The following is a 27,462-nucleotide window of genomic DNA, read 5'->3' as shown; positions in this document are numbered from 1 at the left end:
CTCAGGGCTGCCATACTCCAGGACAGACTGACCCTCGCGTCCTTGGGCATCCAGGACTGTGGGACCCCTGGAGCTACTGGAACCACAGGTCAGACAGATCCCAGGGCTGCTGTGCATCTGGGGCTGCCAGATCCCAGATACAGCCAGAACCTGCGACAGCCAGACCCCCGGGTCAGTCAAAACCCGGAGCTCTTGGACACCCACAGCTGTCGAACCCCTGGAGCTGCTGGATCCCGGGACAGCCAGACCCCGGGGGACATCGGACTGCTGGGGACTCCCCGGGCTCTGGAGCTTCCAAACCACCGTGACAGCCGATCCCCGGTGCTACCGGATCGCAGGCCATCCACACCCCGGAGCCACTGGACTCCCAGGAGTCCCAGGACTCCCGGGAGCTACTGGACCCCCGGGCTGCGCTGGAAGCCAGGACTCCGCATCCTCCCATTCCCCCTCGGGGACCCTCCCCGAGTTCGGCGGCGCTGCCCACCCGGTGGAGCCTCTCGGGTCCGTCGGGGCGGCGCTGCCCGGGGCCGGGGCGGCGGCGGCAGCGGCCCCCGGAGCCTGGCCCGCCGTCAGGGGAACCAATGCGGAATTTCCTGGCTGGCGGCGGAGCCCCTCCCGCCGCCGCCGAGAGGGGCGCGGGGGAGGCGGCGGCGAAGCGATCGCAGCGCGGCTTCCGCCCGCCGAGCGGCAGCGGGGACCGGCGGGGTCCGGGGCGGGCGGGGACCGCGAGCGGAGAAGCCGGGGCGGGGGGACAGCGCCCGGCCCTGGATGGGCTGTGCCGGGTCCGGCCGAGCCCCGTCGCTCCGCCGCTGATGGCGGCCCGAGGGCTGCGGCCGCCCCGCCGCGCTCGGGCCGGGGCCGCGCTTCTGCCGCTGCTGCTGCTGCTGCCGGTGCTGAGCCGCGGAGCCGCGCAGGAGCTGAGCCCCCGCGGCAGGAACGTCTGCAGGGCCGGCGGGTAGGAGCGGGGAGGCAGGTGTGCGGGGCGGGACGGGACCCCCAGCGCCGTGCGGGGCCGGGGCCACGGGACGGGACGGGACGGGACGGGACGGGACGGGACGGGACGGGACGGGACGGGACGGGCTCGCCGGTCCATCCCCCATCCCGGGCAGCCGCGGCTCTGGGCGCCTTCCAAGACAAAGTCCGTCCTGTGCGCGACTGAGGCGGGGGGAGCCGGCGGCGGGGAGAGCGTGAGGAACTGAGCCCGAGCGGGGCCGGAGACGTGGGGGGCTGGTCCTGATCCCCGGGGGGCTGCGGGAAATCGGTCCTGGATGCCTCCGGAGCCAGTCCTGGATGCCCGGAGCCGTTTCTGCTGTAGTGAGCTGGGTTTGGATGTCTCTGGGGATGGAGTCGTGAGAGGGACGGAGGGCAATCCTGCATCCCTGGGGCAGGATCTGCGCTGGGGAGCCGGTCCTGGGTGTCTCTAGGAATCGGGTTGCACTGTGGGGGCCGGTCCTGCTTCCCCCCGGGGGCCGGTCGAACTGCTGAGCCTGGGCTGGTGGGATACAGGATGCTCTGGGTATCATGGTGGAGCTGCCCCAGGCTGCTGGGGATTGTGGAGTTGGCAGCCCCAGGACCCTCGTGTTTGGCTTCAGATTGTGAGTGCTGGCACTGTCTAGCTGTCCCGGCGGTCACATCCTGCCTGCCTGGCTGGGGGCAGGGTCTCAGGAGGTGGCACTGATTTGTCCCCGCTCCCAGTGCTCTCCGTGTCCCACAGGTCCCTTTGCAGAGCATCACCTCAGCCGAGCTTCTCTGCGGTGCTCAGGCTCAGTGCTGCCCAGGCTCCTGAGCCAGGCTGGCCCCAGCAAAGGGGGAGAGAGCCCACAGCCGCTGCCTCCCGCCTGGGAGAGCTGGATCCCCTGTGCTTGATGGGGGGCCCAGGCCATAAATGCACCTTTACATCTTGCCCGTGAGGTCAGACGAGTCCACAAGGAAAACATGTGCTGCAAGCGAGAGGGGCCGCATAATGGCTCCATTCAGCAGGGCCACAGGGCGCTGGTGCCCCCTCCTCAAATTACAGCCGGAGTTTCCTAAGGAGGCATTTCACAAGCCAGAGTGGCCGCAGCTCCCACCCGTGCTGTTCCTCGACAGGGAGCCATCCCTCCTTGGCTGCCCATGACCTGCACAGCAAAGCTGCCACTACATCATGGGACGACAGAGGGAACTTGAGCAGTGTCCCCACCCTGTTCCTTGTATCCTGCCCCACATGCAGGATATAGGGTGCCTGGGTGCTCCCCCTTGCAGAAGGACTCCCTCATCCCCAGTGGATGAAAGTGGGGGAGATGCTGCACCAGCACCACTGGGCTCAGACTCGCTCACTGTGCCAGCCATGGGTGCCATGGGGTATGCAAGAGGCACTGGCTCTTGAGTGGGACAGGTTGGTGGAGTCTATCCTCCAGCAGGAATGGGACCTGAAGGCAGCCTGGGACCTGGGGGTGGTGGGGCAGGGAAGCTCAGATGATGTTTGCATAATTTTCTATCCCTCACCCTTCTGCAAACCCTTCTTCCCTCCCCACCCACCCACTTGGCACCCACCGCCATCATTATTGTGTACAATGGACACAGAGGACACCCCATATGTCACCGTCCAAACCCACCCCAGTGGCCCCAAGGCCCTGGTGCTGCAGGTCCTGCCCTGTGCCTGGGGCCACAGGCAGTGGGGTTGGAGGTGGCTTTGGGAGGAGGTCCCAATGTCCTCCACCCAAGGCTGGTGGAGCTGCTGGTTGTGGACCCTTGGCTCTGTGAAGCCCATCCAGACATCCTGTGGAGATACCATCACAGGTTTCAGAAGCCTCAGGAGACCTGGCTCCCGAGTAGCAATTCAAGGAATAATTTAGGGCAGAAGAAAACGTCCTATTTGGGGCTCTTTCAGGTTTCGTGTCCTAAATTCAACTTGTCCTTAAATTTGAAGCACTTTGACAACTGGTTGCCCATTGGCATGACCAAAGGTACCAGTTGTGATAGCCTGGGCACTGCTTTGTCCTGTCCTGCTCTCTTGCTAACACTCTCTTTTCCAATCTTTCGTCTTTTATTTTTTCTCTGCCTGAAGGGTTTCTATTTATGCCCGTGATCCTATGCCCGCCTGCCCTGGGGATGTCTGTCCATCTGTCTGCACCCTGAGGCTGGGGTCAGGGAGCTGCAGCTGGCATCAGATGGGGAGTGCCAGTGCCTGGGACCCAGTAGTCCCAAGAGCACTGTGTGCCAGCTGGGTGGCACCAAGTGATGGGTGACACAGAGAAGGATTAGCACTGGGGTGATGCCTGGAAGGAGCAGCGGGGCAGGGATGGAGGAGCACTGGGGATGGAGAAGGTGCCAGTGGTTCTCTGAGCACCAGGGGTATGCTGGGGTCCTCTACAGCTCCATCCACTGGGTTGAGCCAGATGGTCTCACATGGGACCACAGGTAGCTCCCAGCTGAGCTCCGGACTCTTGCTCCTGCTTCCAGGGATGTGAGCCTGCTCCTCGTTGTTCAGGGCAGGCTGTGCTGGTCAGGGTGAAGACCCACCCCTCCTGCCTTAAATCTATTGGTAAAGTGATTTCAGGGAGAGTGTAGGATACTAATCCACAAGAAAAATATTTTAGCTCTGTGAAAAGCCTGGGATCATTAGCTGAGATCCCAGTGATGCTCAGCATGAGCAGGACATGGCCATGGGCTGGGGGCAAGGCTGGGCATGGAGGACTCGTCCCTGCAGGTGGCAGCTCCAGCTCTGCCCACATCCCACTCCTTTTCCTCCACATCAGCTGAGGTCTCAAGCCCTTGCCACAGCTCAGAGGCAGCTTTTCGTTCTTTTTTTCCCAGCATTTGTAGTGCTTTGAAGGAAAGAAAGTATTTGCATTGTGGATGTCTGCAGTGCCATATCTGTGTGGGTTGGGAGCAAGCTTTTAAACACATCTCCCAGTTTTCCCTTTCCACTGGTCAGGGGGCACATGGAGCAAGCCCTTTGTCAAGGAGCTGAGGCCATAAAACACCTTTTAGTCCCACACCCTGATGAGCACTGGTGGCCTGCAGCCAGCACTGACCCTCCGTGGGTTGGCTGTGCTGTGGGACCAGTCCTTTGGGAGCAATGGTTTCCCAGTGCGGCATCCTGGCTACCTCTCCTTGCCACAGGACCAAGTTTATTTGCTGTCAAAGCTTCTGATAAATGAGGTGGGGGCTGAGCAGGGTGTGGGAGGCCATCAGCAGCCACAGGGAAGGAGAGATTAGCTATCAGGGAACGATAAGCACAAATCCTGTGACGAGGTGGGCTGGGTCCCAGCTGGGGGTGGTCGTGGTGCCACTCACCTCCTCTAGCTCATGGCAGAAGATTTTACCTCCTGCCACCATGTTCCAGTAACTCCCAGCTCCCCTCCATCAGCTCAGGGCTTTCATCACAAAGGATACTTTTTGGCACATTCCCCATAACGCCCTTTTTGGTGGCCAGGCTGGGCTGTTAGAGGCAGGTTTCCCAGGTGGAAGGGTTTTCTCTTGCTAACCTGTGATCGTTTCATTCTAAAAGCCACCAAACTGAATTTCTAAAGGGTAGAGTGGTGAAAGCAACCCCAGGTTGAACAGTGAGGCTTTGGCCATGCTGTGGGAGGGCAAGAGCACCATGGACCCTTCCCCACCTGTGCCTGAGTATTCCAGCACAGCTGGCAAAGCTTTTTGGGGGCCCAGCCTGAAGCTTCTTGCAGAAAAGGACCTTGACTCCAGCCCACCCAGTCCTCGGGTAGGTGATTTGGTGGTTGGCCCCCCTTTGCCATTAACCCCATGCATCCCTTCGCATGCTTGGCGGGAGCAGAGCCCCGCATTGAGCCCTGGGGTCCCCGTGGGGGGCGTTTGTGCCGCTGCCATCGCAGCATCTTGCGGCTGCTTCCACAGGCTGCATAGATGGAGCTATTTTGGGCTCCGGCTGCAAGGCATTTTTTCCAGGCCTTGAATCATTTTTGTGGTTCTTTTCTGCCTCCTTTCCAACTTTTCACTGTCCGCCACGAAAAGGGGGACACGGTGCTCCTGGCTGGGCCATGCGGGTGCTGCCCGCCAAGGGGCCGGGGCGGGAGCTGCGGCCCCAGGACCCCGCTTTGGCCAAGGGGCTGCTGGCAGCTCCCTCCCCGGCCCCAGGACGAGGCGGTCTGGCAGCCAGACGTGGTCCTGTGACTGCGCTGGGTTTTGAGCGAATACTTCCTCGCTGTCTCCTCCTCTTCTGCATTTGTTACATATAAAGAGGAAAAGAGGAAAAAAAAAAAAAGAAAAAGCCAAATGCATTCCAGGCTGCGCCGCCGGACCAGCCCGGGTGAAGTTTTCCTTGACTGCAGCATCTGCCTGTGCTGTTTGTGACCCTCCAGCATCGCTCTCTCTGTGAGACCAGGCAGTGTGGGTCACCCTGAGGATGAGTGGGTGGCTCCAGGGATGAGCAGGGGTCTACAAACAGGGATTTCTGTGCGGTCATGGGGAGTGTACTCCCCACACCCAATTGCAGCATCATGAGCCCCCAGACATTTGCTTAGGGGGATTCTTTGACAAAGTGTGGGTGAGGTGTCACCACGTGTCCCTTCCCAGCAGAGAGTTGAGCATCCCTGGCTGAGCTTCTGAGTGGGTCTGAGCCCCCATCCTGGTCAAGCTTGTGCCAAAAACATCCTGCCTGATGATCCTGTGCCTGGTACTCCCTGGAGGTAGTGGCACTCCAGGACTCTCAAGAGCTCGGGGACACATTCCAGCTGCTTGCATTGGCATCCCCCTGTTTGTACATAGGGACATTCCCTGGGAGCTGGCTGTGTTCCAGCTACTCCAGCCAGGTGGTTCCAACCTGCCTTTGGGGTGCCATCCCCAGGCCACCAGGCACCAAGCCTGGGATTCAAGTCAAGTTTTCCCCTGGGACATTTAGAACTTTCCCTTTTTTCCCAGCTTTTGTGGTCAGTCTTTGGATTTTTTTATTGTAGAGGTTGCAAACATGACTTTTGCTTTTTCATCACTCCTTATTGGGAGGAACTGGTCCTGTTCTTACTCCAGGCATCACCTTAGTGGCTGGTGGGGCATCCATGGGATCCCCCAGCAGATCCATTAACTCACTCTATGCTGGAGGAGGAGTCAAGAGCTCTCCTTCCCCTTTGGAGGTGTAGAAGCCCCCAGCAGGACTTCTCACCATCAGGACTTCAGTGGTCCTGGTGGGTTTTTGAAAAGGACCAGGACTTTCTGAGAGTTGTAACTATTTGTGATGCTTTTTTTATCCCTGCAGCTCCTCGGTGCTCGTGTGCTGCCTGGGATGGAGGCAACAAGGGAACGAGTGTTTAATAGGTAAACACCAGCATTTTGCTTCATTGGGCGGTGCCCATCCTTCACTGAGCCCTCCTGGCCTCACCACCACTGTCAGGGGCCACCCTGATGTGTCCCGTGGCTGGGTCCCCCTGTCCTGAGAACCTGCAGCCAGAGTCCTGCCTCCCTGCAGTGCTCCAAGCCAGCACCGTGCGGATGGAATGGGTGCTCAGCCCCAGTGTCAGGGGTCACAGACCTGTGGGGCTTTCTCTCCTTACCAGCCAGCTCTGGGTCTGAGAACTTGGGGGTGCTACTCAGGGTTCCAAGGGACAGTGAAGTGTCCCCCAGGGTGAAGGTGCAGCTGCAGGGATGGGACTGAGATTCCCCACAGATGCTTCAGCAGTGTGGGTAGCTGAGCCAGAGCCACCGGTGAAGCTGAAGCTGCCCAGACCAGGCACGTGTCTATCGTGGCCCCACTGGGGAGAGGCTGCTGGAGCTGACAAAGACCATTGAGCTTGGACTCAGTCTGTACAAGGTTCACAGCTCTTTACTGGGGGCTGCAGTGAGCCCAGCATGGATGCTCAGCATGAAACCCTGGGAGCATCATTCCCTGCACTGCCACCACAATGAAGGCAGCTGCTTTGGAGCTCCCCCACAGTCTTGGCTGGCCACAGGGCTCACCATACCCCGGGAGAGCTGGAGGTGGCACTTTGCAGCTGGGACCAAAGCCCCCATAACCAACTAACCCACTGTGCATGAGCCTTGTAACCGCTCGCTGCATGCGTTGGGAACAGGATGTGGCCCCTTTGGAAGGGAGAAGGACAGGATCTGCCAGGACAGTGGGGGGAGGATGGTCCCACAGCGAGCTGTCCCCATCTCCTGCCCCCCTGACCTGCTCTAACCTTTAGACTCACTGCTCCTAACCTGTGTAATCTGTCTATTTTAGGGGTTTCTATAATATCCATCACCGTAGGTCTAACAACTCCCAGGTAAGGTGGCTGGGATGGGTGGTTGTCTGTCCCTCTCCCAGTGCCTAAGGGAGCTTGTCCAGGGCCGTGCGGGATCTGTGAGCTCTGCCTGCACCACGGTGCTGCCTGTCCCTGCTGCCTGTCCCACATCGTGCACTTGCCTGGCTCCAGGCATCAGCCTCAGCCTGAGGTCCCCTCAGCAGGAGAGGGGCTGGTGGCCTTTAGGGGCTGGTGGCCACATGGCAGAGGCAGTGCTGGGATGGCAGTGCCTACAACCCCTCCACCCCCTGTCCCCTCCTCCCCTCTGGCAATGCGGAGCTGGGCAAGGGACAACACCATTGGGTGCAGCCACTGGCAGGGACAGGGCTTGGCTGGGTGGCAGGAGGCTGGTGGCCAGGATGGGTGGCATCCTATCTGGGTGGCAGAGATGGAGCTGAGCTGGGTGACAGGAGGCTGGTGGCATTTTTCTGGCAAGGGTCCCATCCAGCCCAGGCAGCTGCTCGCCAGGATGGTCACAGTGCCACAGCTCAGCAGGACTCAGAGGGTCACTGCACAGCCCTTTTTCTGCTCTGGAGGGGTCTGGAGGGCTTTAGGGAGCAAGCACTGGTGCTCATGCCTGCTGTCTGTCCATCTGTCCAGCCGTGTGCGAGGGGAACTTCACCTGCAAGGAGAACGAGGTGTGCGTCAGGCCCGGCGAGTGCCGCTGCCGCCACGGCTACTTCGGTGCCAACTGCGACACCAGTGAGTACTGGCAGGTGCCTTTGTGTCCTCAGGGGGTTCACTGGGGTGGACCTGGCTTATCCTGGGGTAACTTTCCAGAGCAGATCATCAAGGATGGAGCTGTGAATGCTCTTGCTCTGCCCTTGCCTGTCCCCTGGCTCTGTTCCCAGGGCATTGTCCCTTTGCTGAGGTCTCCTCTTAGATCCAATGCACTAGGGGGAGGAGAAAGAGGACTGTGGTCAAGAGGTGCTGTTGGGACTGGGGGTCTCCACTGGTGCCTGGTGGTGGGGTTGTCCCCCTGGGCAGTGCTGAGGCTGATGGCTCTCCCCACAGAGTGTCCCCGGCAGTTCTGGGGTCCCGACTGCAAGGAAATGTGCAGCTGCCACCCCAACGGGCAGTGCGAGGATGTGACAGGCCAGTGCACCTGCAACCTCAACCGCTGGGGCCCCAAGTGCGAGAACATCTGCCTCTGCAAGCATGGCAAGTGTGACCAGAAGACGGGCAAATGCACCTGTGAGCCCAACTGGTGGGGCCCACAGTGCTCCAGTTCCTGCTATTGCAGCCACAACTCTCAGTGTGACCAGCAGACAGGCAACTGCCTGTGCCAGCCCGGCTGGTGGGGACGTGGCTGCAACAACCAGTGCTCCTGCAACAACTCGCCCTGCGAGCAGTTCACAGGGCGCTGCCAGTGCCGGGAGAGGACCTTTGGGCCCCGCTGCGACCGCTACTGCCAGTGCTACAAGGGCAAGTGCAACCAGGTGGATGGGACCTGCACCTGCGAGCCAGGCTACCGGGGCAAGTACTGCCGCGAGCCGTGCCCGGCCGGCTTATATGGCCAAGGCTGCAGGAGGCGGTGAGTGGCCAGCCCTACTGGGTCTGATCTGGCACTGGTGGGAGGTGGCAGCAGGAGGATTTGGGGTCTTCTGGGTGATGGGTTCCCCTCGGCCGTTTTAGGTGTGGGCAGTGCAAGAGCCTGCAGCCATGCACCGTGGCCGATGGGCGCTGCCTGACGTGTGAGGCGGGCTGGAACGGCACCAAGTGTGACCAGCCCTGCTCGCCTGGCTTCTACGGAGAGGGCTGCGAGAAGCTCTGTCCCCCCTGCAAGGATGGCCACACCTGCAATCACATCAATGGAAAATGTTCCCACTGCAACCCAGGCTGGATCGGAGACCGGTGAGTGTGGCTGGGTGCAGCGTTGGGTTCTGAGAGAGCAGTGCCTGGCTTCCCTGATTCTCCCAGGGAACAGGGTCACTGAAGGGTTCTGCAGCCCTGGAACCAATCCTGGGCACTAGAGTTTGCAGGAGAGCATCCCAGCTTGAGTGCTGAGACCCACTGCAAGCACCCAGGGTCCAAGGGGCATAGGGTCGGGGTCTCACAGGCTCCCTCCAGTTCCATGGCCATGTCAGTGGGCTCAGTCCATGCCTATACCCCTCTCCTGGCTTCAGAAACCACAAGCTACCACGGTGATATACAGCCCCGTCTCCATGCATGTGGAGGGATGCTGGAGGTCCCCAAGTGCCATGGGTGCTCCAGCCGCTTGCCCTCATCCCTCCCAGGTGTGAAACCAAGTGCCGGAACGGGACATATGGGGAGAACTGCGCCTTCGTCTGCAGCGACTGCGTCAACGGCCAGTGCCACTTCGAGACTGGGCAGTGCCTCTGCCACCCTGGCTCCCATGGCACATAGTAAGTGAGGCACTACTGAGCACACCTGGGGCACCTTGGGGCACAGGTGATGCTCAGGCAGCTCCTGCCCCCTTGTGTTCTATGCTGTTCCCAGCTGAGAGGTTTCCTGCAGTGGAAGCACTCATAGGCAATAGTTGGGATGATTTGGTGAACAGAGGGGGAAGGACAAGCTCACAGAGCAGCAAGGGGTGTTGTGCTTTAGAAAATGCCTGTTCGGCAAAAACAAATCAACAAAATGGTGGTTTGTTGGGAGTTTTTAAGTCCAGGGCGGAATTTCTATCCAAAAACAGAGAGAAAACCACATCTCAGAATAACAAACAGCCTCACAGGCATGGCATCCGGGGGTCTCCTGCTTAAAGCTCTGCCTCTGGCTGGGGTCTTTTCCAGGCGTCCCCCTCCCCCCAGTCCAGGCGCACAAGGGCCATCGAGGGTCTGCTCACATCCCTGGGTAGTGTTTCCCAGCATGGGACTGAAATGTTGTTTGAAAAGATGAGGAAAGTGTTTTCCGCCTGGCTTGGACACGCAGACAGCTCCCCCAGGTCCTGCTGGGTGGTGCTCAGGTTTTCCCAGCAATTAATTGAGGGTGACAGCAAGGACAGGGATTTGGAGCTGGCATCCTGCCCACGCTGGCATTTCACTCAGGGCATAAAAACAGGGAGCATTTTCGTTTTGGGGATTTTTTTGGGGGGGCTTTGCCAACCACTTTGTGGTGCTGGAACAGTTGCTGGGCACTGGCACCAGTTCAGGATGCCCAGCCTGGGCATCACAGCCACCTTTGATAGCAAAGGCAGAGGTGAGAGGGTCTGGATGCTCCCCAGGGGGGTGTAGTGATGCTTTCGGCACAGTGCCAGAGGGCAGAGTGTGGATTAACCTGTTCTGAGACCCTGGCACAGCACTGGGAAGGTGGGGATGGGGGATGCTTGGGATGCAGTCTTGGTGCCATAACCTTGAACTGAGCTGTGCCAGGTGGTGCAGCTGGGCAGGCTCGGGACTGGCAGATCCCTGTGACTATATCCAAACCAGTGTTTTTGTCAGCAGGGTATAATTTTGCTAAAAAGGGGATTTCTGCAATGAAGGCAGAAGCAATGTCCTTGCCATGCAGCATGTCCTCTCAGCTCTGTGTCAGGAGGAGGCTAATGGAGCAGCTGCTAGAATATTCATGTGTGCACAAAGGGCTTTATCTTTCCCAGAAGTGTCAGGACTCTGCTGGAAAAATTCACCCTCCTCTGCTCCCAAAATCTCAGCCTGGGGCAGAAATGTGGGGCCAAGTATTGCATTGAGAGGTTTTGCCTTGCTGGGGGACTATCCCTGCTCCTGTTCTGCTGCATTAGCTGCCCGGTGCAGCAGAGCAGACACAGAAGCTCATCGTCCATCCTGGCAGGCACATGATGGGCACATGACTGGCACATGACAGGCACGAACCAGGCACACAGCAGGCAGGAGGCTTGGCCAAAGTGGCACTTTGCAAGTTGTTGGAGTGTGAAATGGGCTGAGCTGCCTCGGGGCACAGCGCCAAGGGCTGGGGGCAGCTGTGTCCCCAGGGGAGTGGGTTTGGGCTGGGGCCCACTGGCTCCTTCCATCTGCAGCCATTCCAGCTGGGGTGCAGCTGGCGGAGGGTTTGGCACCCAGTAGTGCTGCCAACATCTCCCAGCTCCATCTGGGTCCTGCTCTGTGGTGCCTGGCCCGTGGCTGGGGAGGCAGGTTGGGTTGGACCCGCTGACAAGAAAAGGCCCAGGTGCTTTGGCACGTGCCTGGCACATGTTTTCTGTGCTCAAGCCCTTGAGACACGTGGATTGGTGCCCATTTATTCGTGTCCCTATCATCTCTGTGACACCATCAGGAAGTCATTTTACCAGGAGTGGAGATTTGACACCAGACGTAACCAAACTGGGAGGGTCTTAGGGCTGCTGTGTTGTTTTTCCTTCTTGGAGGCAAAAAAAAAAAAAAAAAAAAAAAAAAAAAAAGAAAAAAAGTCAATTTGGGCACCTTCCCAGCTTGTGGCCACTGTGGTTCTGCCTGGCTTGGTGGGGGTTGGGGCTTGGGGTGCCATGGCCACATCACCACTGAGCTGAGTTGGAATCCCTGTGACATCAGGGTGTCTTTAGATGTGACTGCTGGGTTAATGACCTTTCCTAATTACTGTGTCTAATGGTGAAGTCCCATACAGAGAGCAGCAAGAGAGTCTGAGATCCAGCTGGGCCGAATCTTCTGAGCAATGGGCGAAGCCACTGTGTGGGTGATGGGCTCCTGATCCCTGCAGATTAAGGTTCCCTCAGGATGTGGAGGAGCTGTGTTGGTGCAAGCTGGAGAAGTGCTCCCTGAAGCATGGAGGGTTTGGGAGGAGGTGGCAGCCAAGTGGCCCCCACTGCTGTGCCTGGGGTGGGGGATGCACCATTCTCATCCAGCCCTTCCCTCCAGCTGTAACCTGACTTGCCCTCCCGGACACTACGGAGCCAACTGTGCCAGTGTCTGCAGCTGCCACGACGGTGCCTGCGACCCCCTGACAGGTGCCTGCCACATGGGTGAGTGCCAGGGACTGGGGGCTGGGCTCTGCCACCGGGCTGGCCCCGGGCTGAGTCGCGGGTATGCCTTGCAGAGGCCAACCAGAGGATGGGGGTGATCGGGGCAGGGGCCCTCCTGGCGCTGCTGCTCATCCTTCTGCTCTCCCTGCTCTGCTGCTGCTGCGTCTGCCGCAAGAAGGACGAAGCCAGCGGGTGAGTGCCGGGACCAGGAGGGATCTCACCAGGCTGGGAGTGTGGAAGACCAATGGGGTCTGGGATTGACAGGGAGATGCAGAGACCATGCTGGGACAGCAGTGCTGCAGGGAAACTGAGGCAGAACTGTGCTGCCCACGTGGCACCATGTGGGTACCTGGGTCTGAGCAGTCGTGCTGCATCATCAGGGCTAATGGAGGTGCTCAGGGTGAGCCCTTCCTGGGGAACCCCTTCTTGCTTTCCCTGACTTCGTTTCTCTCCTGTGGGTCATCATTTCATGGAGACCTGCCAAGTCCCCTCCACTCTCTAGGGTCTGGAGCTGATCTGCAGAGGGAGCCCTGAAATACAGCAAGGGCATCGAGACATAGCCAAGACCTTCAGAACAAACCCCTGAGCCAAGGGATGAGGCCTGGGGGATGGAGGGGTTGCTGACTGTCCCACATGGGAATGGATGATCAGGGCTGGGAGGGTGGGTTCCTGCAGCAAGGTCAGGATGCTGGCAGTGTTTTGGCAGCACCAGGTTAACATCCTACCATGAGAATAGGAGTGGGGACAGACCCAAGGCAGGGGGAAAGGTTTGTGCTGCTCAGCAAGAGATGAGAGGGCTGTTGGAGCTCCTCCAGCTGCAGAGAAAACCCCCTTGTGCTGCCAGCCACTGCACAGGAATTTTCCAGAAGCCTCCCCTTGCCACCCTGTGAGCTCAATCCCAGCCCGGCACAGCTGGCTTGGAGAGCCTGGGGGCTGCAGGCAATTATCTTGCAGATAAAGCACAAACCCAGCAGGTGAGGAATAGCACAAGGAGAGGGGGAATGGCTCCAGAGAGTTTCCTCTCTCCCAGAGTGCTCAGACCACAGCGTCCCCAGACTGATGGGTGACCCATGGTGCTGTCCCGGGGCAGTCCCTTGCAGGGGGTGGTGGGCATGGCGGCACAGGTTTCCTTGAGTCAGCACACAAAGCCACTCACTCCTGTGGCTGCAGAGAATTGCTTGAAAACGCAGCCCCAGGAGGCTTCAAAACCAGAGAGCAAATAAAGAGAAGCCATATGTTTGGCTTTGGGTTGGGATGATTTTTATTTTTTTTAAAGGTTTGGAGTCTTTACCAGGCATTGCAGGTATTTTGTGGCTGCACTGCCAATGGCCGTGGTTGGATCTGGCCTTGCCACCATCCCCTGGTACTGCTCTACATCCTGGTGTGCGCAAGCTGGTGCCCAGGGCTGACAGCAGCCTCTGTGGGTCCCCAATGCCTTCAGCCTGGGCACATCCCTGCTTTTGATCCACCCCATTATCACTCCAAAACCCCTTAGCACTTGCAGCATCCCCCTGAGCTACTGCCTGTCTCTGTTGCCCACGAAGGCTGTCCCCACCACAGGAGGGGAACAGTGCCTCTGACAGTGCTGTTACCTTCTCTGCAGCTCCAGCCAGGACCCAGCAGCAGCCAAGAAGCCTCCGAGACGTTTGTGTGGGCGGTTCAGTCGGATCGGGATGAAGCTCCCGCGCATCCCCCTGCGCCGCCAGAAGCTACCCAAGGTCATGGGTAAGGTGCTGCGGTGTGGGGAGGGTGCAGAGAGCCAGGTTTTACTCCTGTCAGGGCAGCATGTGTGGCTCACAGCATCCTTTGCAGCCCCAAAGCAGGGAGATGAGCATGGCAAGGCAGTGACAGGGACACACGGATCCCTGGGAGCATTTCAATGGTTGGTATGAGCTGCCTGGCTCGCAGGGGCTCAGCCCTTTCTGTCTGCAGCTTCTGGATCTCCAAGCACATTTTGCTTTGTTAGGATGCAAAGGTTGTGCCTGGTTCTGGAGATCTGCTGAGTAGTTTTGGGTTTACTCTCCTGAGGTTCCCCTGGAAAGGAATGATGCCTGTCACTCAGCAAGATGCCTTGCTAGTGCTTTTGATCCTGAGGTAACCCTGCCCAGCTTTGCCTGGAGCCAGAGCATCTGGAGGGATGCCCACCCTCCTGCCATGTGCAGCAGAGTTGAGGATGGAGGGGCAGAGATTTGGGTTGAGCTTCCCGCTCTGCCCGGGACAGAACTGGCTTGTAGGGAGCTGCTCATACCTGGCAAAGCCCCTGACATGACACTGTCAGGGCTATTGGGGACCCCCTGTATCCCAGCAGCTGGGGAATGCTGTCCCCTGCACTCTCTGGACTGTCCTTGCACCTCTTCCCAGCATGGGAAGCTGGGGTTCTGCTGCAACCCCATGGACTAAAATTGGTGTGAAGGCAGCAATCCCCACCCAGTGCTGGGGTGCGATTCAGCCCCAGCCCCTCCTCCTGAGCCCAGCACCTCCCTGGGCATGCTGTGCTGGTGGAACCCCCAGAGCAGCCACATCCTGGCACACAGTAGCTCAGCATGAGGTTAAATCCCTCATCCCAAGCAGGACGTAGAGGTGACCCCCATCCCTGCACACCACACACAACCTTCAGCATCCAAGCTGGGGGGGATAACCCCTTGCCACGTGGGGCACAGCAAAGCCCTGCCTAGAGCAGGGTGTGCCAGGGCCCAAGAAACATTCCTGCTGCAAGAATAACAGAGGATCATAGAGGCTGTGTTTGTGGAAGGGGCCAGGAAGGGCTTGGAGAGGACAGAGGGTGCCTGTGTGCGATGAGGGCAGGGGGGCTGCCTGCAGGCAGCTGGCACCAGCCCAGCTGCTCTGTGTACACAGGGCAGCAGCCGCCCCAGGAAAGGCTGAGGGTGCTCAGGATGGTCTCGGTCCCAGCAGGGCTGGGGCTGTTCCTGGAGTCTGCTGTGGGGCTGAGGGTTGTCATCTCACCAGAAGGAAAGGCTTTGGTCAGGGCTCGCCTTGTGTTATCCAGCACAGTGGAGTCCATATGGGTTCCAGCAGCTCCCAGTCCCACTGACACCTGGTCTGGCAGTGCCTCCAGCCCCCACTGGGTCTGGGGACCCCAGGGTGACAGGGACCTGTTGGGGTGCCTGTGGCAGCTGCATCCCTGATGCCCGGTGACCAGGGTGCCACATCATGACCACACTTGGGGCTGTGGAAGCCACAGTAGCCAGTATCCACTGGTAGAGGCCACTTGTTCCCAGCATTCATCCTGCCCCAGCAGGAGTTGCTGAAGTGCCCCAACCCAAGGGTCAAGTCAGTGCTGGAGGTGCTCAGGACCTTGTGGGGATGTGACAGTGAAACTGGTGCTGGCTGATGCCTGGGCAGTGGGCGCTCTGGAGCTGCCCACATTCTGGCCATGGGTTTGCTGGCACCAGGTGGGTTTTCTCTTCTGGGCTCAAACCCTGGTGAGTGCAAGCCTACACATGGTAGGACCTTCCCAGGTGGGACAGCAGGTCTTGAAGCCCCACAAAAGCTCATCAAGTGCCTGGATCCCCAGGTTCCTCCCTCAAAAGCTGCTCCTCAGCCTTGGCAGCAGCTTTGGATCCACATCTCACTGGGGATCGCACCTGAGCTGGCAGCCTGCAGGGCCACACCCTGGGCTCACACCAGCGGCCGTAAGGCCAGCGTTTGGGTACCCCTGTGTGTGGGATTTGCTCCTCAGGTGTCAGTGGTACCAGCATGGGTCTTGGTCACGTCACCCTGAAGATGCCAGGGCTAACCTGAGCCCCGCACCCCACTGCATCTCCTCTCCAAGCAGCAAAGCTCAACCAGCCCCAAGCGTGATCCTGATCATGGGGAGCTTGGGATGAGTGGGAAGGGGTGGCCAGGAGGACTCTGGGATCCCTCTCTCTTGGTTCTTCTGCTGCTCTTCTCTGCTTCATCACGGTCTTGAGACTAACTGTGCAAGCAGGGCTGGGGTTGTCATCCTGATGCTGTGGCTCTGGGAGATTTTGGGGAGCAGTGACAGGTAGGGATATGTGGGAAGCATCCAAGTTTCTCTCAGCTCCAACAGCCAGGGAAGAAAAATCCCTGGTGACCATGCTGGAGCCCCCAAGCCTCCCGAAGCTTCCAGGTACACTACATATCCTCATTTTATACTTTGGCTGTGTCCTGGGTCTCACTGGAGTCCCAGAGTCACCTCGTGGCTGTGAGTCCCAGCCGCTCGTCACGCCTCCTCTCAGGAAGCATCTCCCTTCATCTGCTTCCAGACGGCTGCTTTTAATTTTCTCTTTTTGGTTTTTATTACTAGGAAAGCCATGTTGGAACTGCCGCTTCCCCCTCTCTAGGCCATTTGCTCTTTAAATATCTCTGCTTGGGTTTTTTTTCCTTACTCCAGGAAGCCAAACTATGTAGGGGTGAGCACTGCTGTCATTTTAACGGCCCTACATGTCTGAAGCCAGATTCCCTAATGATGGATAAAATTCCAGTGGGCACCCCAATAACACTAGAAGTTATTTTATTGTAAAACAGGGATGTGCTTCAAGAATCAAACAGTCCAGCCAGGCAATTGCAGCATGACTGGGATGCAGTTGGGGTTGGGATGCAGTTGGGATGTTCAGTCAAAGGTTAAAAATACCTGGAAATATCCATGTACAGCTGGGACTCTCTCTGTGCATGGGGTTTTCATAGAATCACAGAATATCCTGAGCTGTAAGGGACCCACAGGGATCATCAGTCCAGCTCCTGGCCCTGCCCAGGCACCCCAACAATCCCACCCTGGGCCTGAGAGCATTGTCCAAATACTCCTGGAGGTCTGGCAGCCTTGGGGCCATGACCATTCCCTGGGGAGCCTGGGCAGTGCCTGAGCATGCCCTGGGACCACCCTTTTGCAGCCCTTTATCCAAAGCAAGGCTCTGCCTGGCCTTGAAGGCAGCTTGTCACTGTCCCAGAGGACAAAAGCCAGTGGAAGGGGATGGGGACAAGTGCATCTACTGCTGCATGGCTCTCCGGGAGGATCGGTCCATCCTCACAGCTGGGTGCTGCCTCAGTTCTGTGGGTATCCAAGGATGATGCTGAAGCTGTGGGCACCTGGGAAAGCCCCTCAGGATGTGTTGGGACATGAGCTTATCCAGCAAAAAGCCTTAAAATTATCAAGCTGAGAAAAAAGGTGACTCCAGCCCAGACAACTCTTAACTGCTCATCTTCTCTATTTCATTTTATTAACACAGCAGGTTTTTCCTCTGGTGGTTTCTCTCTTCCACTTGGCTTCTCTGTGGGTGGCCCCTTGGCAGAGGGGCAGTGCTAAGGGGATGAAGGGAGGGATACTCCTACTCAGCTTCAGGAGGGAAGAAGCTGGCAAAGGGATTGAAAAGTGGCAGAATTGGGAAAATGTACATCCCCCTGCTGCAGGCTTCCTTTGATCATCCTTCTGCATCCATGTGCAAATGCACATGGAAAAGGAAAATGCAGTCAGTGATGCTGAAGTGGGAATGAGTGGATTAAAGCCAGCAGCTAATTTTCTCCCTAAGAAGGGGACAGTCACAGTGCCAGAACCCTCTTTGCAAGGTGGCTGTGCCCAGCTGCACAGCTCATGGGTGACCACCAGGACACTCACCAAGTCCTCATGGGACCCAGGGTTTGGATGACTCGTCCTTCCACCACGTCCATCCTCAATTTGGGCAGCTGAAAAGGGGGATAGATGGAAGTGTGAGGCTTGAAGAGGCTCTGCTGCCCACAGCCCAAGCATGGGGGATGCTGGTCACCACCACTGCTGGTTGATGGCTTCTGTGGCCACTTGGCTGAGGAATCTGGTGGGACTGTGCAGCAAGAGGTGTCGCCATGCCTTGTATGCTGTCCCTGTCCCTGACACCCAGCAGGAAGTTGGGCAGCAGGGAGCTGTGCAGCATCCCACCCTCCTGGCTGGCAGCAGGGACTTGGGGGTTCAGCAGAACAGGCACTGACAACAGTTCCTTGCCCTCACAGTGGCCCACCATGACCTGGAAAACACCCTGAACTGCAGCTTTATCGAGCCACCCTCTGTGGTGGAGCAGCCTTCCCCATCCTGGTCATCCCGCGGCTCCTTCTCCTCCTTTGACACCACAGACGAGGGGCCCGTGTACTGCGTCCCCCATGAAGGTGAGCAGGGAATAGGGTGCATCCCCAGGGGACTTCAGGGACATCACCAGGGGCCTGCTCGATGGAGAATCACTCTTGTGTGGTGGGGACCGTGTCACCCTGGTTCCTCGTGCCCCAGGAAGGAGTGCAGGTTCCAGTCTTGCCTCCCACACAGTTTCAGAGCTCCCTCCTCCAGCATTTGCTGCTCCAGCGTTAAGACCCAGGAGATCCCTGACTGGGAGCTTAACTGGGAGGACACTGTCCTGCGGGAGCATCTCAGTCCTTCCCCTCCTCAGGCACATCCCACCTGACACCGCTGTGCTCTCTTTCCGCAGAGAGCATGGGTGACAGCAGGGACAGAGGGACACCTGCCAGCCCCGGGGACAAGCTGCTGGCCCCGATCAGCGGGGAGGAAGCGGGCGAATACACGTTCCTGAAGGAGACGGGCTCTGTCAGAGCCTTCCCGGCCGACAGCAGTGAGACCCCCCTGCTCAAGTCCTCGGACAGCGAACGCTCCTCCTGCGGCTCGGGCTCGGCCGGCGCCGCGCTCTACGCCCGGGTCGCCCGCCTCTCCAAGCAGTCCAAGGAGGAGGAGGATGCCACTGCGGAGCCCCGCAGCCCCGGGAAGCCGCCATCCCCGGAAAGGACCAAGCCCCGTCCTCCAGACCCGGCCACGAAGCCCAAAGTCTCCTGGATCCACGGCAGGTACAGCTCTGGCCAGTCCAATTCGCTGCCAGCACCCAGCCAGTCCCCAGAGCAAGCGGCCGCCCGGTCCAGCAGCCCCGAGCAAGGCCAGGGCTTGGCCAAGAGGAAGAGGAGCCCTAGCGAGACGTCGGCCAGTGTGCAGGGCAGAGCGGAGGAGAAGGGCGGCGCCCGGGGCAAAGAGAAAGCGCAGAAGCAACCGAAGGAAACCGGCGTCCCCGAGGGCAAATCCAGCCTCGCTGGGGAGCCCCAGTCACCCTCCAAACCCAAGCAGAGAAGCAAAGCCGGCTCGGAGCCGATGGAGAGCATCAACGGGGCGGTGCAGAACGCCTTCCGAAAGATGGGTGCCTTCCAGCCGGAACGGCGGGCCGGGGACACCAGGGATGCTCCTCGCAGCCCCGGCACCAGCAAACCCCGCTCCGAGCCGCTGCATCCCCAGCTGGCCTCCGAGCTGGCCGCCCAGCTGAAGGAAAAGACTCAGAGCCTCAACAAGGGGGACGGAGGCATCCGGGCGAACGGGGTCAGTGCCCAGCGGGAGAAGCCCACCCCTCCACAGAAAGCCAAGCGCTCGGCGGCCGCCGGCGGCCAGAAGACCAGCAAACCCTTGCTGCCCACCTCTCCCCATCTGCAAAAACTGATCCCTGGGGCGGCCGAGACGGCAGCCGGGGAGCCCAAGTGGGTGGAGAAGCCAAGTGCCGGCAGCGGCCAGGATCAGGCTCTCCCCACTGAGCAGGCAGCCAAGAAAACCCCCATTAAGAAGCCTCCCAGGAAGAAGAGCCGGGAAGCGAGCCTGGAGCCTCCCAGGGCAGCTGCTGTGCCTGCTCAGGCAGTGCAGTGACCTGGAACCCGGCATCGGCCCCGCACCGGCCGCACCCCGGGAAGAAGGACATTTGCCAGTACAACCAGCGAACGTGGGAGCCTGGACTGGGCTGGGGGCACTGGAAGAGCCTTGAGCCTCCCCTTATCCCCCTCCATCTCACTCAGCCCCCTTTTTGCCTTAGTCCTCCCTGCCCTTAGGACCCGGTCCCTCTATCTGTGCCCTGCTCCTGCTCCCTGCCCGGGTCTCAGTTCGCCTTCCCTCCCCGCGCAGGGCGGGACCGCACGGAGCCAGCCCGGCCGCCATCCCGGGGGCTCCGTGTGTGGCGTATTCCCCTCCCCCCCCCCGCCCCCCCTTTTTTTGTAGCAGTATTATCGACCGCATAAGCAGCGCTTGTTGTACTAGACGTGCCCACGGTATATTCTGCAGTAACCGAGCCGCTCGCTTCCCGCGCCCCACTCCGGTCTGTCGGGGTCGCGGAGCACGGGAGAGGAAGGGAGCTGCTGCTCAGTGCCCAGGGCAGTGCCAGAGATGTGCCCCACATCCCTCGCTGGCAGCAGCCCCCCGCCCCGGCGCCCTCCAGGCACAGCTCTCCACTGCCGGTGCATGCCGGAGTGGGGTCGAGCTGGTTTCGACCGATGCCACCCTCCCTCCGCCCCGGCGCTGCTCCTGGCCAGGAGGAAGCACTATTTATGGATGGAGCTGGACGCCCTTAGGGCTCCTGCATCCCATCCAGTGGAGTTGGAGGGATTAGTTTGGTATGAGAGAGCCTGGCACCTCTGCAGAGCGCTTTCCTAATAAAAATGTATTTCTTCGATAGCTGGGTGCCATCTCTCCCTGCCCCAGCCTTCCCGTGGGCAGGCAACATGCCTTGCTTGGGCACTGCCTGGTCCTGAGTGGGATGCAGTGGGGAGATGGATGACCTTGCAGCAGTACAGGCAGGTGGTAACAAGCAGCAGACAGGGTGGGAAGCAGGTCCCCACTGGGGCTGCTGCTACATGTGCTCACCTGGCATCAGAGATGAGCCCTGAGCTCCTCTTCCCCCAGCCTCCAGCATTGTCCCAATGGCTGACCGGTCCCACTCCCAGACACTCCTCACTGTAGCCTGGGTCAGACCCTGAGGTTCAAGAGAGTTCTGGCCACTGAGCAAAGAGAGCCCACCCCTGGGTGCTCGGAGTGCTGGGACACAAATGTGGGGGGGCATGGGGGTGCAGGGCTCTGAGCCCAGCTTTCTAACCCCCTGCCCAGGGGCTGCCAACCCTGGCAGCATTTGGGGTCTCCACACAGCGCCAGGCACGATGCTGCCAGAGGGAGCAAGGCTGGGACAAGCCCAGGGGCAGCCCAGAAGCTGAGGCTTCTCCCACACAGCTTCTGCCCAAGATTCCTAAGCAGGACTCTCCCTGCCATTAGAATTGGGGCTGTCTGCTTCCAGGGGAGCTGGGAGCATTGGTGCCCACCACTGAGCCATCCTGAGCTGTGCCCAAGTGGGAGTGATGGCCCAGAAGACCACCAGGCCAAAAGGTCAACCACAGCAATCTCAGAGGTGATTGAGGCAGCTCTTGAACACCAGAATGGGATGAGACCACGTGGAACCAGGACTGCAACCAGCCCAGCACAGCACTCAGGAGGGGATGGGGCTCCGGCCCACACCTGGGCATGGCTCAGCATTGTGGGGCTGGAGCCAGCACACTGCCTGACACTGGCTGGAGAAGCATTATCACATAACACAAAGCTGAAGAATGACATCACAGTGTTGTTTCATAGGCTTCTGGTCACCTTTCAGAGTTCCTTCACTCTCCCTCCTCTTTCCTTCAGGTTTTATTTGGGATGGTGAAGGACAATGGCTGAAACTAGTCCTGGGGCATCACACAGTGCAGAAAAAGGAGTGGATGAATCAGCTCAGTGTCACCAGATACAAAACAGAGAAAATCAATAGAAAAATGGGGACACTGAATCTATGAGACCTGGGATAGCATCCAAACCCCTCTCTCTCCACCACAGAGGCCATTGTTCAATGAACTGAAGAGGCTTCCAAGACACTCAGATTAATAACTACTCATAGGTTAGGAAAGAGAAGGAAAGGAGTTGAATCCAGGCAATGAAAGTGCAAAACTAAACACAATTTAAGAGGAAAGGTTTGTCGCAGACATCACATGGTCCTTATACACATCTCTTTGTGTCAGTGCTGAAGGGCACTCAGGGGAGCCACCCATGATGCTCATGATGGTGATCCAGCAAGGTGAATTTGTGAATTGCCCCAGCCTCCTCTTGGGGCACTTTCTTGCTCATGCAGGCAGCAAAACTGGGGCTGATTCCTCAGGAAAGTAGGGCACTGTAAGCTCTCCCTTGGTCTCCAGGCTACCCTGGGACAGCAGAGGATCACCCAGGCATAAGCCCATCCATGGGCTCCAATCACAATCCCAACGAGCCAGAGGAGAGCCTGTGAGGAGCCTATGGAGCAAAAATCCCTGTCACGGACAGGCAGGCAGGTCACCAGAGGCTCCAGCCCAACCATCACATCAGGGTGGCCATGACAATGTCAGGCTAAGTCTTGGGATTCTCCAAGGGTGGAGATGCCCCAGCTCCCTTTGACTGTTCCAGGGTCACTCTCCTAGGAAGGAATTTTATTCCAAGATTCAACCTTAATCTTCCAAGCTTCAGCTGGTGACTCTTTTACCCCATTGCATCCTCCAGCACCACCAACAAGGGTTCAACTTCATCATAAAGCTGTGCCAGGGGAGATTTAAGCTGAGTAACAGGGAAAGGTTCTTCCCTCAGAGGCTGCTGGGCACTGCCCAGGCTCCCCAGGGAATGGGCACGGCCCCGAGGCTGCCAGAGCTCCAGGAGCGTTTGGACAGCGCTGCCAGGGATGCCCAGGGTTGGGTTGTCTGGGGGTCTGTGCAGGGCCAGGAGTTGGACTGAACGGTCCTTGTGGGTCCCTTCCAGCTCAGGGTATTCTGTGATTCTGTGACCTTAGTCATTGGCTGTTCTCAGAACCCTTCCCCCAGCCCAGCCGTGCCCCCTCCTCCTGGTGTGATGTGTGCCAGCTCCATGAATGTGTTGATATCCCTTGTCCAGGCCTCTCCAGTTTCTTCACATCCCTCTTGAACTAGGAGACCACATCTGGACACTTCCTTCAGGTGTCTACCTGTGCCCTTCCCAGCAGCTCCCACTATGGGCTTTGCCTTATCTGGGAAAAACATCAAAAAGCTGATGTTCAGCCGGAGGTTCTCTGTTGCTTCCAGGGTCTTTTCAACAGGGTCCTTCCAGCTCAGACACCTCAGAATCTTCCAGTAATGTCCTGTGATGCCATCAGCTGTGAAGGACATGGATGAGGCATTGCCACATCTCAGTATCACGAGGGGCTGATGAATCTCTTTTCCAGGCATTCTGCAGGCTTTCTTCCCACCGCTGCACGTTGGATATCTCTGACTGAGATACCCAATGTGATAGACACTAGTGAGGAGGTCTTGTTCAGGGGTCCACAAACCAGCAGAGGCTGAAAACTATCAAACAATTTCCCTGTAGCTGTGCATTCCATCAGGAAATTATACATACTTGCTGTTCTGAGCTGCTTTCTGGGGCTGTTTTGGCCAGGCAGAAAACTTCGACCTCAGGGAAAAAAACAGCTGAACCCAGTCATAATGTGGAGAAATCAGGTGTTCTACTCCTCTGAGACAGAGCAAGATCCACCTTCCCCGATAGACAGGTAGGGCTTTTGGTGACAACGTGGTGGCCATGGCTGAGGAGAAGTTGTAGGAGTGGCTGTGATGGAACCACCATCCCTCTGCTCTACCAGCACCTCATCCGTGGGATCAGTGGAGCACAGTGACACTTATGGCTCATCCTCTCCTCCGCCAACACTGCAACATTGATCTTCCTCCCATTTCCCCCTGATTTCCCAAAGCAAAGAAAGAGCTGTTGGGTTGGACAACGGTGCATTTTTTTGGCTTGGCCAGCAAGTAGCAATAAAAGCCAGCCTGCTGCCAACAATTCATTTCCTATTTCAGGGCCTACCAAAAATAAACTTGGAAGGGAAACTCCAATGAGAATGAAATGCAGAAGACAACTCAGGGCTCTCAAAACTATATAGGAAATTTCTCTCTCAGCATTTGCTGGGAAGGGGAACGGCAGTGTCAGAGGGAATTTCGTGCTGGATGGGGGGATTGTGAAGGGGTTTGGGCAGCTGTATCAGGATTACAGGGATATAAATATATATTCAGCTGACATTTCCTGTGGCTACGTTACATTTGGGGAAATGGCCATTTCCTTCTTTGCCTCACAAAGTGTATGCAGGGTCCTGACTGCCTTCCCCAAGGACGCTTGGCTCCAGGGATGGCCAGGCTGGGGACACCAGGATGTCCCCACGCCATATGGGTGATGTCCTCGTGCAGCCACCATCCAGCTGGCACTGGGCTCCCCGCTGCCAGGCTGCGTGGATCACCCCAGCTGGGACCCCAAAGAGGTGCAGCCACTGCAACGCCACCAGAATCAGTTACCATTCCTCACCACAGCCATCGGTGACCTCATCAGCATCTCTTGAGGATAGCTGGTGTTTGAGGAAGGCTCTGGTGGTGTTTGAGTGGCAAGAAATAGAAGCCTTTTGCAGGCCATCAGCTGCTGCTTGTGTGCTCTCCCTGTGCCCACCAGCTCCACTCCATGCAGGTAGCACTGAACCTGCAGAGCCAAGGATGGGCACTGTGCTCCTGCGGGATGGCAGCTCCAGCATCACCCCCCAGCAGGAAGGAGAAAGCTGTGCCCCAGGGGTCCCTGTGAGTATGGGTGATGGCTCTGGGACCCTGCACCACCAGCCCTGTCATGGCATGGACACCTTGATACAGCACCCACAGCTTTCCCTTGGGATGGTGAAGCCTCTGGATGGGTATTTGCAGCCTTTCCCTCATGAGGAAATGGAGCAGGGGGGTAGAGGGTGGTTTGTCTCTGCACCCAGTGCCCAAGATGCCACAAGACACAGGATACTGATAAAAATATATACTCCAGGAGTATATGCACCCACACAAAAATATGTGTGTGTATATATTATATATATTTTTATATGTCAATATACATTGTATATATATATAAAATTTATTCCTGGAATGTAGAGGAGTGTATATTTTATATATATATATATTTGTATGCACTCCTGTACACTCCAGGAGTAAATGTTTTTCTATTTCTATATTTCTTTTCATATATAGACAACTACACTCTCCTATATACTCCCACAGTACATGGTACATATACTTACAAATATATAACATAGATATATAAACTTCTATAGTTTTATGTATACAGTAATATATATACAAACACAAACACTTATGTACCTACCTATCTTTCTAAGCTCCAGGAACCGAAGGTGAGGACATCAAGGTCAGGCTGAGCCTGCCCACAGCATCCAGGTGCCAGCCCCATCCCTGCTGGCCTCATGGCAGTGCCACCCAGGCACCTCCCAACACCGTGCCCACAGTTTTGTGACACTGAATCCAGCAAGTGCTGTGCTGGGTACTTCCTGAGGATCTGGGCTTCAGGGGGCTCCAGCACGGACTTGCAGGGAAACAGGGCAACAGCATGTCTGGCAGGAACTTCACCTCCCAGCACCATCCCAGCAGCAGCTCCAGGCTCTGCAAGCAGGACCTGGCGCCCTTTTAAAGCCATTTTTCCCCACTGATGGGCACTCAGGGCTGGACAAAGCCACGGTCACCTCCTCTGCCCTGTCCTGCGCTGCGATGCGTTGCGTGGGCTTCAAACTGGGGATGCACCTTCAGCTTATCGAGACCTCCAGGGGTGCCTCTGCAGCCCCCAGCCCTCCAGCCTGAAGGATGAGGTGCACATGAACGTGCCTTTAGTGGGGCACAGGGCAGTGCCCTGAGCACTGCGCAGGGTAGGGGCTGCAGCCAGACCCCCGCTCGCAGGCATCAGGTGGGCATGCAGCACCTCCCCGACTGCAGAACCAGCAAACCCACCTTGGCTCCATTTTAAGACTCTCCCTCACCCCACGGAATAGTGGAAGTGCTTCCATGTGATCCAGGACACCAATAAACCCCTGGCCGCAACGAGCTGCACAGAGCAAAAGGACTTCTAACACGCGGAGCCATCGCTGGGCAGACCCAAGAGCCTGAGCCTTTATTTCAGCCTCTGCAAGCATCATTTGGGAAAAATCCCTATTTTTGCAGGGAAAGCACGAGGGCACTCTATCCAAGTATTTTGAGCAGGAGAAGAGGAATAACGAGGCGGAAGTCAGGCAGAGGCTCCGGGTACCTGATTCATCCGCAGCCTGTGCTCCCAGCCGCATCTCGCCCGCCTGTGTTTAGTCTGTGTGGAAGCACAAATCACTGCGCAATGTCATCGCTCTGCCCGGATCTGGATTTCATTAGGAGCCACATGATCGGCCCTGGCTGCTGCCGGAGGCTGGCCACGCTCCCCCGGAGGAACTGCGCAGGATGTGGAGCGGGGGTCGGGACGCGGGGCTGAATGGGCCCCTTGTTTGCAGCAGAGGAGCCGCAGCCGCCTCATTGGGGCGGGGGTTTGGTCTCCCTGAGGGGCTTGGAGACCCCGAAAATATCCTGAGGGGAAGGGAGTGCAGCCTGCAGCTGTCCCCTGCTCAGTTGGTGACTGCATGGGCACAGCAAGGGGGACCCCAGGACCCACGAGCTGGGGTCCTTGTCCCTGCCCAAAGTCAGGCTGCTGGCACAGAGGGGCATGGATGCCACCTGGGCAGCCCCAGCCAAGGGATAGAAGGGGCTGGCTCCAGGCTGCTGCAACCCCTGCATACAGTCATATCTTTTAATCTCTTGCATCCCATGGATCCTTTACATCCCATTGCAACCCTTACACCCCGTTGCACTCTCTGAATCCTTTGCAGCCTCCTTGCACACACATTCTTTATAGTCTGCTGCAGCCCTTCCTGCATCCTTTATATCCCTTACATCCCTTGCATCCTTTTCAGCTCATTGAATCCCTTATATCCCGCTGCCAACTTTGTGTCCCCTGCAGCCTGCTGTATCGCTTGCATCCCGTACACCCTTTGCACTCACTCCTTGCTGCCTGTGGCCCCTGCGCACAACTCCCAGCCAAGCCCACACATTTCTGTCTCATCCCAGCTCATTCTTGGTTATGAAGCCCTGTGCAGTGACCTGGGAGCACTTGCACCAGCCAGCCGGGAGCCTCTGCAGCAGGTCCAGGGGAAGCAGCTCCTGCCTCTTGTCCAGGCTCCCCAGGCAGGGTGTTGTCCATGGGGTGATATAGACCTGCCACCGCACCTCAAACAGACCTGACACCCTTCTCTCTGCAGGTGGCAAAGACATGAGATGCTCCTGGGCTGCTGAGCCACAACCCACATGAATTTGCCCTGGCTGAGCTTCCATGTCCTATCCCAGGTATGACGTGCAGTCAGGACACATGGGTGCAGCATCTCCTGTGTGTCCCCATGGAACTTGGCCCAGACAACCAAAGCCTGGACATGTTTTCCAACATGTTCCCAATGATGTCCACTGCCCTTCCAGCTCAGTAGCCCTTGGTCTCCTGGCTACACCAGCAGCCAACTGGGAAGGGAGCGTGGAGGCTTCATCCGGCACCACCAAGAGCCAGTGACCACCTTGATCCAGGTCTTATTTTAGCTGCAGCTCAGGGGTGAAATTCCCGTTCAGATATTCAGTTCCAGAGGCCAGAGCAGGGGAAACACTTTTACTCTGCAGTGTTTAAATTGGAATAAATCCGGTGAGCCT

The 27,462-nt window shown here is 57.9% G+C and overlaps 1 protein-coding gene across 3 annotated transcripts; it reads left to right on the top strand.

Moving 5' to 3' along the window:
- Positions 1-566: 566 nt before the first annotated feature.
- Positions 567-21,211, top strand: SCARF2 (scavenger receptor class F member 2). 3 transcript variants are annotated; one of them, XM_069031013.1, is made up of 12 exons: positions 943-955; positions 6,209-6,267; positions 7,172-7,214; positions 7,833-7,934; positions 8,247-8,766; positions 8,868-9,086; positions 9,470-9,598; positions 12,017-12,120; positions 12,195-12,312; positions 13,724-13,845; positions 18,082-18,234; positions 18,549-21,211. In XM_069031013.1, the coding sequence occupies exons 5-12, from the start codon at positions 8,285-8,287 to the stop codon at positions 19,751-19,753; spliced, it is 2,532 nt and encodes an 843-aa protein (XP_068887114.1). In that variant the 5' UTR covers positions 943-955; positions 6,209-6,267; positions 7,172-7,214; positions 7,833-7,934; positions 8,247-8,284; the 3' UTR covers positions 19,754-21,211. The 3 variants fall into 3 exon arrangements, with proteins under 3 accessions (XP_068887113.1, XP_068887112.1, XP_068887114.1); XM_069031012.1 differs by lacking the exon at positions 7,172-7,214 and having other exon boundaries at positions 567-955; XM_069031011.1 differs by lacking the exons at positions 7,172-7,214; positions 9,470-9,598 and having other exon boundaries at positions 791-955.
- Positions 21,212-27,462: the final 6,251 nt, after the last annotated feature.

Source organism: Aphelocoma coerulescens, chromosome 15 (genome assembly GCF_041296385.1).
Source record: "Aphelocoma coerulescens isolate FSJ_1873_10779 chromosome 15, UR_Acoe_1.0, whole genome shotgun sequence".
Classification (NCBI taxonomy): domain Eukaryota; kingdom Metazoa; phylum Chordata; class Aves; order Passeriformes; family Corvidae; genus Aphelocoma; species Aphelocoma coerulescens.
This window is presented reverse-complemented; position numbering and strand designations above follow the sequence as displayed.